The 13,732-nt window shown below is 39.2% G+C and overlaps 2 protein-coding genes across 2 annotated transcripts in view; both read left to right on the top strand.

Moving 5' to 3' along the window:
• LOC309692633 (C-C motif chemokine 3-like) overlaps positions 1-13,732 on the top strand; it is an 81,783-nt gene that overhangs the window by 29,415 nt on the left and 38,636 nt on the right. The window lies entirely within an intron of this gene.
• The window catches only part of tbc1d14 (TBC1 domain family, member 14), a 45,019-nt gene that overhangs the window by 1,671 nt on the left and 29,616 nt on the right, over positions 1-13,732 (top strand). Inside the window, 1 exon segment of the mRNA XM_082511144.1 lies at positions 3,390-4,152. Coding sequence (XP_082367270.1) covers positions 3,390-4,152 — 763 coding nt within the window.

Below are 13,732 nucleotides of genomic sequence, written 5' to 3'. Positions count from 1 at the left end.
ACTTTGAAAGGGTATTTATTTTTACTGATTAGGGCGTGGTTGGTTTAATCGTAACCTGTTTACTGTCTTAACATGCCTGTCGTTTATTTCTGTGTGATTAAATTTAGGAAGTCGGGCCACTGTGAGTTATGTAGTAGGAACACTAAACCCACCATGTGTGCTCTGAAGTTTATGAGAGTTTCCCTTGTTGCCAGAGTGCAGGAGATAACACCCCCCCTCCCCGCATCAGAATTGGTTTAATGAAAGGATTCCTGAAATTCTCTCCTGTCACTGCTAATGCAGCTTAGAGCTTAGACACACTAGCTTCTAAGCTGGGGTTGGAGCATGATGGAGCCCAGCAGAAAACATGTTCACATTACACTGCAGACTCCAGTTACAGTCGGGTTACTTTAGGATTAGTTTTCACCTAGTTAGGCTCACATGCTCGTGTATCCAATGTCAATTAGAGGAAACCTTTAATCCTGTTGTATTAAAGCTACCAATATCAATGGGATGTACAGTCAAAAATAACTTTTCTGCAGTTTTTCTGCCTAGCCCATTAATTCTAATAAAGCTGTGGTTATTTGATTGAGCAGGTGTTTATTGAAAGGTTGGATGCCCGTATTAAACATAGACAAAGTGCAAGTATACGCGTGTGCAAGTATACGCGTGTACAAGTAAGTCCTGTGGGCCAAAAGCTCAGACTGATCTAGACACTTCTGGGTTGTTCTTTTTCTTCTTACTCTTGGGCCTTGATGATGTCATTGAGAGGCGATATCATAGATGTGGTTATTTGAGCTGAAGGTTCTGTAAGCACAGAAGCTTCACTCACATACTGTTCAAACTTTGTTTGTGAAGGAGAGAAGTGGGATCATTTTGGCTAAAGCCCACGAATAACAACACTGAGCTGTCAAATGACCCCTATATAGCCTCTTTAAACAAAATGCAAATTAAAACATTTCAGTTATGGTGCAGTCATACTAGGGAAAACTTTGGTGTGGGACCACGACATAACCAAAGGTATTCCAACTGTGTGCAGTGAACTTGAGATTTATTTTCCTAGTTGCTTTGAAGACAGTGCAGTCAGTTGCTGTTATTAAATGGATTTTATTGCATCAAGGCGCCAATAAAATGAAAATATGATGATGAGTTTCCTATCAGTTTGCCATTGAATGGGTTTAAATTGGCATTTGTGTGCAATGCGTTTGATAAGATGGTGATTAGCTGTGACAAATCTTTGGAAACCAAAAATCTGTTGGTGTCTGTATATAGAGAAATTCACATTAAGGAAAAATGTGCATGAACTTGTATTCAGAGCGCAACCAGAACCTCAACAAGCTGAAAGAGAAATTAAGAAATTCCTCCACGAATAGGTTCTAGGTTCTTTATTATTTGTCACATGCATAGGTATGTAGATGCTGCAGGACGGTGATTTAACTGCAGAAAGTTAAAGCCATGTTCCACACAAGCTGTTTGGAGAAAGGCCGCTTCCCACCTTTGCAATCACATTTGGATCTCTGACCTCTTCAAGGTCAAATAAGGTCAAACTTTCATAAACTGTCTTATCTTTAACTGTTTAAAATTTTACTGCCTTCTGTTCATATTGGCAACATTTGAAACTGGTATATGGGGATACTAAATGTCACATTATAGTTTGCATCCAAATGCCATGTCACATTTCACCTCTGATCTCACTTTTATAATGCACTGCTTTTCTATCAATTTGACTCCATATTACATTATTCTTAGTGCTGTCAATAGAGTAAAAAAATAACTAATTAATTGCACAATTTTCTGTAATTATTCGCGATTAATTGCAATTACTTGATCAACAGCCTGGTTGCAATTACATTTTTTCAACTTTATATTTAAGCTTGTAACTGACATTTATGCAATATAATGAAGTAAATGGAGAGTAAACACAAAGAATGTATGCTTAAACTGGTTCTCACCAGTGAAATACAACTTTTTAAAAAACCTACATACTAATAGGAATGTCTTTATCCTGTTTTCCTTATCTCACCCCTTGAGCCTGGTTCTGCTCGAAGTTTCTTCCTGTTAAAAGGGAGTTTTCCTTCCCACTGTCGCCAAAGTGCTTGCTCATAGGGGGTCATATGATTGTTTGTTTGTTTGTTTTCTGTATTTGTTATTGTACGATCTACTGTGCAAGTACCTAGAGGTTATTTGGTGCTATATAAATAAAATTGAATTGAATTGAAAATTAATAGGTAATGTTTAATCCGATTCATCACAGGGTTACTCTGGATTAATTTTGATTAATCACAATTAAATACCATTTATTTTTATTCTATATTAATCACATTTAATTTTGCACGAGCAAACAGATTCAAGAAAAAAGGGAAAATATGCGTACTTAACATGTTTATTTATCTTGAACATTCATCTCCAAAAAGTTGATTCTGTTCATCTGGACGTAGCGTTTTGTGGGAGAAACGTTTCGTCACTCATCCAAGTGACTTCTTCAGTCTCAGCTGACTGCAGGTTTCCCCAATCTTATAAACAGTACATTTGCATAATGACTGAAACCAGCTCACTGAAGGACGTAGCGTTTTCTCCCACAAAACGCTACGTCCAGATGAATAGAATCTGGATGAACAGAATTTGGAGATTTATTTTCCTGGATGATTGAGAATGCATCAAGACCCTGAACATTCATGTTAACAAAAAACTCTGTAAACATTTATCCGCTCTCTCTCTGTCACTTTTGGGGAGGCTTCAAGTCCTTGAAACGAGGAACCAAAGCTATGTAAAGCGCATGTTCCCAAAGATATTAATAGGTCTGCAGTTTGTTGCAATCTGCCAATGCTCTGTGAGTGGTTTGTTGCAAGCTTGGTGACGCGTTAGTCCTAGCAGCATCCACGACTAATGTATGCTTCACGTCGATGTGATATTTTAAGATGGAAGTGCTTCGGTGAAAAGAGAATTCATTCTTTCACAATGTGCATAATACTATGTCGGTTGACTGTTCTGTCTTTTTTTTTTTTTTTTTTTTTTTTTAATATTCAAACGTACTCAAACGTGCGTTTATCATCTTCTATATTGAGTTGTTTGGTTCAGCTGCCCGTCACTACCAGATCAACTGCACATTTGCACATGTGTGAAGGTAACTCTACTTGGACAAACTGCCCAAAATGCGTTGACAGAAACATTTCGGGAATTTTGAATCATTCTGCACTCCAGATGCATTAATAGCGTTAAAAATCTTAATCGTGTTGACCGAGTTTGCACTCTCTGTGCTTCTTTATTTCAACAATGTAACAATGGAATTGTCACTTTTTTTTTTTTTAACGTACTTTTTATGAAAGACTACAGCAAATTGGCTCAAACTAGTTATCAGGAGGTGAATAAATATATTTATGTTGTTAAACTGAAATTTCTGTTTCCTACAGTTATGCCTGGAGGAACCATAGTGGAGAATGGCTCTGTGGTCAAAGACCCGACGGCCTCTCACCTAAATGATCACATCAGCAATCACTGCCATGAGGCCAGAGCGGCCACACACAGCAACGCCGTCCTGCCCATCTACAAGCCATCCTGCTCGCCCACTACTGTCTGTTATAGCAGCCCACAGAAAAGTTACCCAGACCTGGAGCCAGACAACCACAGCCTGACTTCCCAGGACTCTGGTATCCCCACTCTGGAGATCAATCCTCCGGAGCCCTTCCTTCACAGTCACCAAAGGCAAAGCGACGGAGGCCTTATGCTGGAATCAAGTCACGACACCCCCGCCACATTACCTCTGGACAATGGTCCCTCTGATGGCACCACTGTACGAAAATCCTCCACCTTTCCCCGCAGTGGCTATGACAACATCCGCCTCTTTAGCCCCACCCTCAGATTATCCTCCACCATGGGAGCTGGTGTTGGGGGCGGAGCATTAAACCGTAGTGATGACATCTCTGTGTGCAGCGTGTCAAGCATGAGCACAGAACTGTCGGTCTCCAACGAAGACATCCTGGATTTCACAGTTACATCTGACTCCAGTGCGATTGTCACTTTGGAGACAGCCGACAGCAGCACTAACCACTTTTCAGAAGTGGTGTTGTCGTCTTCAGCGGGAACCTCCAGAGACTTATGGGCGGCAGAAGTCAAGCAGAAAGAAGAGGATGGGAGGCAGAGAAAATTGGGACCACTAGCAAGTTTATTTGCAAGGTAAGTCCATGGTTCTGTACTTTGTATTTGTAACACCCCACCACACCCCCACAGACTATCTGTTCTTGTTCAATTATGAACAATTATCATATAAGAAATAAAAAAACCTGTAAAGTCAGTACCTACATTTTGGAATATTCAATTAACAATCATTTGAAACAAATGATTTAAAATAATAATACAACTGAGAAAGTTTTTAGACTCACGTTATTATCTATTTGTCTTATATATGAAATATTTTTGAGCTGTGTTTTTATTGGATGCATTTTTATTTTTTCAAAGCCTACAGTAGCTGTTTTTTGCATATAGATAATATATTTTGATGATACCTAACCTGTATAATCCACTGTCAACGATGTACAACCTTGACCAAATCTAGGTCAATTGAATTCATGTGAGGTAATCTCAGGGTAAACATCTAAAGTTAATTACTCATTCAGGCATGTATTTATTTCATTACCATATTTATTAATGTAAATTAACAACAAACAAGAACAAATGTGATTCCATAGTTTTAAGGGTGCGGGGAATTCAACTTGTTTAAACATCAAAACAAAAACTAAGCCTAGACATAAGTCACTTTTCAAAAATCGGCAGCAGTGGTACACATCCCCACATTTTCTGTCTCTGTACCAAGATGGTGCCTGTAGCACCAAAGGACTCTGTCTCGCCCTAGCATCACCTGTCCCTCTCATCCTCATCATCAAGTATTCATATTCTGTGCTATGATTTATTTTTGTTTGTGGTCTTGCCACATGTGCCACAAACCTCATCTTAGCTGGTACATGACTCCGTTTGCAATCAGCCCTTATTGTCAACACGTAAGCCGTGACACATTTATATTGCAGCATTTTGCATCTCACTACGACAGGAAGGAGTTGTTCCTACCAATCATTTAGACGATCCCAATAACGGCTACTTTCCACTGTGTTCTTGTTAATGATAAAGTACAAATTTATTACTAAATTACTAAAATATCAATATTTTAATGTGAGAATCGATTCTAGAACATACATATCTGGTATCAGAGGAATCGTGTATATATCATAATAATAATGGATTGCATTTATATAGCGCTTTTCGGGGCCCTCCGCTATTCCACTATTCATTCACTCTCACATTCACACACTGGTGGAGGCAGCTACAGCTGTAGCCACAGCTGCCTTGGGGCAGACTGACAGAAGCGAGGCTGCCACATCGCGCCATCGGCCCCTCTGGCCATCATCAGTAGGCAGTATGTGAAGTGTCTTGCCCAAGGACACAACAACCGAGACTGTCCGAGCCGGGCTCGAACCGGCAACCTTCTGGTTACAAGACGAACTGCCAACTCTTGAGCCACGATCGATATATGGTGTGATCCACACACCACTACTTGTAATTTAGAATCTTTTAGAGGAGTTGCAGGATTTAGGAGGGACATTTGTAGAGCTTTTCTTTGGATATTGGCTGCCTTTTGTTTTATGAAAAAGCAGCAGTTGTCCAAAGGAAAAACTTTAAAAGACCTCCAGACAGCCTGATGTCCAAGAACACTTAAAAAAAAAAAAAATCTAAAAAGCCTGTCTCTTTGGATGTAAACTACAAATTAAGGGCTGTAAACTTTCTTCAAGATCTTTGCACCATGCTGGAGTATAATGAAACGTGGGCAGAAATATTGATCTATCACAAATGTTATGAGGCCATAATAGGGCAGAAATAGAAGAAAAACAAAAAGCAGCATTGTAGCCAGCCTTACTGAGATAATACTAGATTGTCAACTTCCTCTTTGACTTGCAGAATTTGTATGCTTAAGATTGCTTCACAAACGTGCATTAAGCAAAATATCCCTCTGACCCATTCCACCACTCTTGGAAATTGCAGCTCACCCAGAACATAAAAGATCATGACCCTGACCTCTGCTTATCCAAATCATGGCCAAGCATGAGTCTGATAGCAGCTTTAAAGCACAGCAGCGACCTAGCTACCACTTACATGTTGTCTCTTGTGTTTAAGATACAGACTAGTATATGAACACCCCTGGTAAAGCCTGGTTTGCTTGTTATTCACACCTTTTGACACCAGCTCCCAGCACATCATGTTTCAATAGTACAAATGGACCAGTTAGACCAATTATTACTGATCCCATCCTTATAACATAAATCTAAAGTTCATTCATGTATGTGCTGAAGTTGTATTTGTTGGTAAAACAATAACAAAACCATGGTGAACAAAACAGATTTAATTTAAGCTCAGTGAGAATTTGCTGCTCTAATTTATGTTCACAGTAGTTTCTCAGCACTAAGCATTGCTCTTAGAGCCACACATGCAGAGTATGTCTAACAAGAAACTCCATATTCTACTGTAGGTGCAGTAAAAGCTTCACAAGTGCTAAAACGAACATAAAGAGAAAAGGGGCGAGAGCAGCTAACAAGGAAAGTGCTGTTTTTGGAGCTTCTGGCTCATGTTAACTCACTTGACTATAGTTTGCTGTTAATTACATGAATTACTGCAAACAGACTGTGAAATGCCTTCAAACGACTGACCCTTTGCCGTCAGCTTCCTCTGTGCTGTTTCATGTAGAAGTTATGAAGTTTCAGTGGTGGTTGCACGTTGCTGCTTTCAGATGGGGCCAGTGTCAAAAAGATGTGTTACATACAACTGGTCTGTTGACCACTGTTGTTTGTGCTGATGTTAGCGACTCCTGTTTGTACTCTTCATACTGTGTTTTTGGATCTTTGGGGTTTTCTTTTTTTCTTTCTTTAGGGGGGTGAGGGGGCCGTTTGCTTCAATATTCAACAAATGCACAGCGTGACCCAAATGTGCAGTTGGAATTTTTAGAGGCCTGCAGTGGAGCATATTTGTGCTGATTCAAAGCACTCTGTCCCCTTATATACGACTATCAGATATGTGCATCCCTACCTAGTATCTCAGATCCTGAGGAATTTTCTGTTTTCTGGCAGGGAACGTCCTTAACAGCATAACTTGTCCTGAGAGAGTGTGCACTGCTTCTCTGTTTGTGAAGACGATACTGTCATGACATTGCATCTAATGGGCTACTTCCCATTTCTGAATGTGTGCAGCTAAAGGTGTGGTGCTCCTTCCTCTTCCTCCTCCTTGTGCATGTTACAGATAGAGCACCTTAGGGGAACAGCAGTTTACTAAGACTATTTAAGATGAAGTTAGAGGGTTAAGTGCACAGAAAAGGCAGCAGGATGGTGACCGTAGTCCTCGTAGTAAGTAACTAAGTTAAAAAACGCCAGCCAACAAGAACATATCAAACTACTTAATTGCCTGAAGAAAATGCTAATGAGGTTTTTGATGTCTCACTACAAGTTTCATCATCATACTCGGGTTCAACTTGTTATAAGCTGGCACAGACATGCTAAAGTTACTTTCATTTGACTTACAGGTTTTTGCACACGTTCTGAGGAACGCTTTTAGTCTACCAAGATTTCTTTTTGTATTTGACCAGGCTCTTATTTCAGATCAAGTGTGTTGTCATGGATAGCTTGCATTTAGCACTACAGATGCTGCAGAGATTGTTGTGTGCATTGAGTTTTGAAAAAGTGTAATCTCAACTGAGACCGCTTTCAGCTTGAGGCTGCTGGTGCCATTGCCACGTGTGTCAGATCGCATGGTCTCATTCTTTCTTCCTCTAACCCAGATCTACTCTGCTACCGAAATGTAACATTTCATTGATTTAGTGTGTGAATCATTTCATATTTGGCATCTGGTGCAAGACTCTGCCAAATCAAACATGTGGAACTGCCCACTGTTGTAATAGAGCAGCTGAAAGTAGCCCTTTTCTTGTTTCTGTATTTGTGTAGGAGTTCACTTGGCAAATGAAAGCTGCCAAAAATGTGATGATTTGAGATGACCTTGGTTTAAATCCTCTTTTCATCGGTGCCTGGAGGTTTTACTTAAACGTAAGCAGAGACTCTATTTTAATTTTCAGACGCTTTATTTCTTTTAGGAACTGAAGCCAAACCTGGAATTTCCGTATTCTGTTTGACTTGCAAGAAATGTACTATTCCTCTCTGCTGAATGCATCTTTCCCAATATATATTTCAGGAAAGATGCATTTGAGTCAAAACCATGAGTTTACATTTTGTTTTGGTTGTAGTTATTAGATGGGTAGGATGACGGGAATGAAATGATCCACTGCCTGCTCTGGTTTTCCTCAAATTGAATCCAAGTTCCAAACACACTCAAAATGTTTACTGACTGAATTAATCAGTTAATGAGGTAACATCAAGTGTTAAATTGGCACTCCCTCAAACTCAACTCGTCATCCCTGTTTTTATTCATTCGTCACAAGTAAAAGTTACTCATTTACTGATTGCCCTTCAGATTCCTGCTTCTCACACTCATTCCTCCTGTTCCTTACATCCCATTTGTTTAGAAGTCAGCCTTGTGACTGAGGAGGTGGGGACACAGAGGAGAGAGCAGCTCCCTCCTTTCCACTCTGCCTGAACAAAGGGCTGTGTAGGGCTTTTTTTACACTCTGTAGTAAAAGCCGTAAATGCAGTGGGACTTGCTGATCTATGAGTTTAACCACAGGGTTTTTGCTATTTTTCTGTTCCTCTTATCGTCTTTTGAAGCTTAGACTCCAGGCTCTTGTTTCTCTGTTGTGTAATTGCATTAACAGAGCAGGATGGCAACTCCATCGCTCATGCTGTACACTGACAGGTAGGACAATGAACAGTATTTGGTGGCATAAGTTTGTCTTGATTGACATGTCATGGCTACTGTTTCCTGTTGGATTTTTTTTTTTTTTTTTTCTGCTTGGCAGCTTTGAGCAGTTCTTTGTCCTGGTTATTTTATGTTTTCTATGACTTGAGTCTGCTTTTCTACTTGAGATGGCTTGTGTTAATTTTTTTGAGTCATGTCTCTTTATTGTAAATTCAGGCCTGTAACCATGCTGAGACACTTTATCACCTTATTTGCAGACATCAAGGCTGAAAACCAGATTTGTGAAATGCTAAAAATCTTAAAATCCTTTGGGGAAAAAATAATCTAGTGCTATGTCTTAGCTCACACTGACCATATATAAATAAGCACTTCTGACAGTCAGTTCTTTGGTTCTTCCTAGCTGTTCCGTTTGAGTACTCGACCGTAGCCGCACCAATTCAGATGTCACGTTGAAGCAACTTTGGCCCTGACTGAATGCAAACCATGTTCCTGCAGACACGAAAGCCAAAAACAAGCAAAAACAAAACACATGGCATCCACACGAGGTGTTGAGTAATCCAGGAGTTGAAGTCAAAGTTTGCTTCTTAAAGGTGGCACCGTGTTGGCCTCTGCACTTTGATCTGTGTTGCGTTCTTTTATAGAGGCTTTCTGGGGTTACTCGTGTTCACTACTCCCTGCTGACAGTTTACTTTTTCTGGCATATCGCATATTTTCAGTATTGCTTTTGCGTTACAGATGTACAGATTCTTGTTTAAATAATTAGTTGGTTGAGCCAAAAAGTTGATTATTGACCAAGTAATGTTTTCCCAAGCTTTGAACCACATTTTAAGATTTATTAGTGGGTTTATTTTTTAGGTTGAGATGACAATAATATATTCTAGTAAGCCCTGTGATGGTGGGCATGTTTACCAAGATTTCTTAAAGGTTCTTTAATGTGCAGCTGTTACTGTTAAAATGGGAGTATAGTCTCTGCGGCATGATTGCATCATCCACACTCAGATTTGGTATTCAAGTAAATTGCAAAGGATCAAGAGATGCTTTCCATTTTGATTTTAGGCCAGCCAAAGCTAGTGTGGATAGCAAGCTATCAGTTTGCTATCCACATTACCAAACTGATAACCGTGGACCAGGAATCAGTTCAATAACTTTCACAAACTATGAAATTCCTCTACTTTTCTACTTGCCATCTTTATTTGCTTGAAAAACAAGTCACTGAAACATTGTGGTTTGAGAAGTTTGAGTTTAGCCGTGTTTTCGTGAATCATCTAATCTACACTCGTGATGTTCCCTCTGGGTCTTCATCAGCTTTCGCAGGGCTCATCCACTGATGGCCTCACATTTAACTAGAATAAATTGTTACAAAACCACTGCTTGTGCTCATGTTGTTTGTTTGTTTTTCAACTACAACACTGCATTATGGTAAAACATCTCTACTTTGGATTTGTCTTTATTTCCAAAGGACATCGTTCCAAAGTTGTTCTTTTTTTGTTTTTGTTTTTTATTCCGATGCAACTTTAAAAACCTGTGTCATGCAGCCATTTTCTTTCTACAGAGAATAGGCTTCCTGCTGACAACCCTTCCAAACAAGCCATACTTTAAAAGTCTTTTTCTGAACGTTTACAAATGTCAGCATGTTAAATGTTGAGTCTGAGATGCAGTTCTTGGGGTTTGTTGCATTTAGCAGGTTCTCTAAGCATTCTCATTTTTGTGGTGAATTTGCTAGAATGTCCAATTTTGCCAAGATTGTTATTGTTGTTAATTTCTTTGGAAGCCATCAGGGTGTAATTGGGTTTTTTAAGCTGTGAATTTGTGTTTTTCACGGCTGTGCAGTGTTTTAAGATATTGTTCCACACCCTGCTTCTTGGTATTACTTCTCTAAGTCTTTGGAATTGCGATGGAGGGATGGATTGCCTATAATGGTGTTGGAGAGCCCTGTTGCATGGGTCAGCTCGTCTGTCCTCCTCACCAAAGAGAAGTGTTAAATTCTAGAACTCTTAGTAGTTTTGTATGATTAACACTTATAAATAATCCTTATTCATTTTAAGACAGAAGAATTAAACAGGAGGTAGGTTCTCATAACCAGAGAGATCAGATTCTAACGACATGTTCAGATTAACATCATTCAGAACCAAAAGTAGAGAAAAGTAGTAAAGCTGGATTCAATATATGAAACTTTGCCATGTTTGCCAGTACTCGTCTTTCTAAAAGTAAATCTATGACAGGGAGTGAGCAATGATAATAATGGGATTCTTAAGTGTAGCATTCAGTACAGCCTGTGCAAAGTCTGTGAAGCAGTTTTCCTTGAATTGTTTTGAGTTCTCCAAGCTTCAAAAGAAATCTGTTAAATAGTCCTTGTCTTTCCCCTGGTCTTTGTGGCTAAATGACTCTTTCCTCCGTCACCCCATGCGTTCCTCAGTTATCCTCTCCATCTTTTGTTTCTTTGTAATCTGAAGGCTAACGTTTCCTTCCTCTGTTTGCTGTGGGTGGAGTTAGATGGCTTTGATGTCAGTAGATATTACATCCTTAAATTGACCATTTCCTCTATATTTGAGTGTGAAATGGTGCTGTACAATTTACCGATGTCTTATGCGTTCAAGCACTTCTTTGTCAAAATATTAAGAAAATGGCGATAGTATGGAAAATGGTGGGGTTTTTTTTTGTTTTGTTCACTGGTTTGTCTGTGCAATTGTGAAAATAGCAGAGAAGTTCAGCTTAAATGTCACTGTGCATTTACAGTTTGTAAAATATTAAAAGTGTTGGCTTTTAACGGCTTTCTTTTTTTCACCTTGGGAGTAACATTCCATTACTTTTATCTTTGTGTACTGTAGTTATCAGCAAGCAGAGCGGAAAATATGCAGGGTTGATGTGAAACGTGCAGCTACAACGAGGCAGGAATGAGGCGTTGGCATTAGAGGGTAAATAGAATGGCGACTCGCCCAGCTTATGCCTGACTGTGAACATAAATGGATTTACTTGTTAAGATCAAGTTATTTTGTTTTCAGGTTGTCACTGGAAACTGAAATGTCACCATGGTAAATCATTAGCAAAATTGTTGTTAATCTTTGTTACGTTTCATAAGCAATTACAGCTGGTTGGCTGTAAAGCTTGGCTGTTTGAAATGTTGTCCAGAGTTGCAGTGTGATGGTATTGTCATCTTTCTGTCTTGCGTCACCTTCTGATTCCTAACAGTATTAATGGTCTACAAGAAATAATGTTTTTTTTCCTGATATTTGCTCCTCAGACTGCTCTGTAACTCATAAAACACATTGCTTTCTGAATACTGGAAAACCTGCAGGTTATACATAAATAATACTTCTTCCCTATTAATTCTCAGCTAATATTGCTGAATAAGTTGTTCAGGCCTCAGCATTTTAGGGCTCATAGCTCATGGATTTCTTTTCTGAATTTAAAATAGAGCTTTTTAATTGGCTTCTTAAGATAATTAAAAGCTCCTGAAGAGATCAGACTTGCATAGAACAAGGGAAGTTCAGCCGAGTTAGCTGCTCAGAGGTGGTGAGCTTTATTATAGTAGTTTGGTCTCTGTGCATGTTAGTTTTGTTTTTTTTTTTCTTGTGGAATATAGGTCATATTTGCAACTTGGGCTGTTTTACTGTAACTAGAAAACTGAAATATTACCAAATCATAAAAAAGGAAAATTACAAACTAATTTTAGAGCAGCTGCAAGATTTGTTTAATAATTGAACATAAGTGATTACTAGCAGCAAAGCATTGCTTGTTTTTGATATGATGCAGCTTCTTCTTGATTAGTATTAATTGCACTTTATAATAACTTTATAACTACTGTTATTAAGCAAGATAAGAGCCAGTGTCATTTTGTTGTCCAGATGACAGGAACTGTAAGGTTTTACTGAGCACAGAACATCTTGAATGAAGCAATTTCCAAAGCAAAAACAGAAGCCCGTAGCACATGTGGTGACAGTCATTGAATGAGTCTGTCCTGTGTTTGGCAGCATGTTTCCTGTCATCACTACTCTCGAGACCAACCCACGGGGCACAGGTCAAGCTGTGCAGCACTTAAGAGGTCAGGGGTCACTGATTCAACTGAGACAACTTGTGCATTTAGACCTATTTGACCCTTCCCGGCTCTTTCCACATGTCTGTACAACTTGCTGAGAGCCAAAGCTTGAAAATGTCATATTTAGCTGACGTGTGAAAATCATTATAGAAGACCCCTTGATGAAATTCAGCCTTAGACAAACAGCAGTGTGTGGGCTCTTTGATGTTACAGCCTTCTATTGTGCCTGTTCTTGCCCTGCTTGATCAGAAGAGGCTTTTTATTTGACCAATTTAAATGTCTTTTCACAGCTTGCCTCTATTCGGGCTTTTAATTAAAGCCACCTCTAACAGCTCAGTGACATCAACGCAGTGATAAATGAATAAAAAAATAAAACCGAATAGCTGGCTAAACGGCTTAGTGAATGTTGTGGAACAAAAGAAAGCTTTTCAACGGTTTAGCAGGTAGTATTTAAACCCCAGGTGGGTTGAAACCACTGCACTTTCAATGCAGTGCAGAGGAGACTGGATACAATTCATTTCAAATGGGAATTCACAAAATTCATTGGATGAAGGTAGTATTCTTCAGTCAAAGCGGCAATAATGAGGGGAAATTTGGAACTCTGCAGTTAGGCACTGTGTGTCTCAGCACATGGCAAGCCTGCTCCGTAACTTTACATGATGTTGATGTGGTTTTTAAACACTTTAGTTTTGCAATAATACCACTTGCCGATACGAAATTTCACTCTGACTTGTTGCAGCAGTGGCATCTTTTTTACTACCATACTCAAATTCAGTAAGCTCTTTAGATGACCCATTCTTTTACAAGTGCTTGAGTTTTATACACCTGTGGCAGTGGGACAAAAAAACACCCAAATTCAACCATTTCCCAATGCTT

This window comes from Aulonocara stuartgranti, assembly GCF_965226115.1.
Source record: "Aulonocara stuartgranti genome assembly, chromosome: 3".
Lineage (NCBI taxonomy): Eukaryota > Metazoa > Chordata > Actinopteri > Cichliformes > Cichlidae > Aulonocara > Aulonocara stuartgranti.
This window is presented reverse-complemented; position numbering and strand designations above follow the sequence as displayed.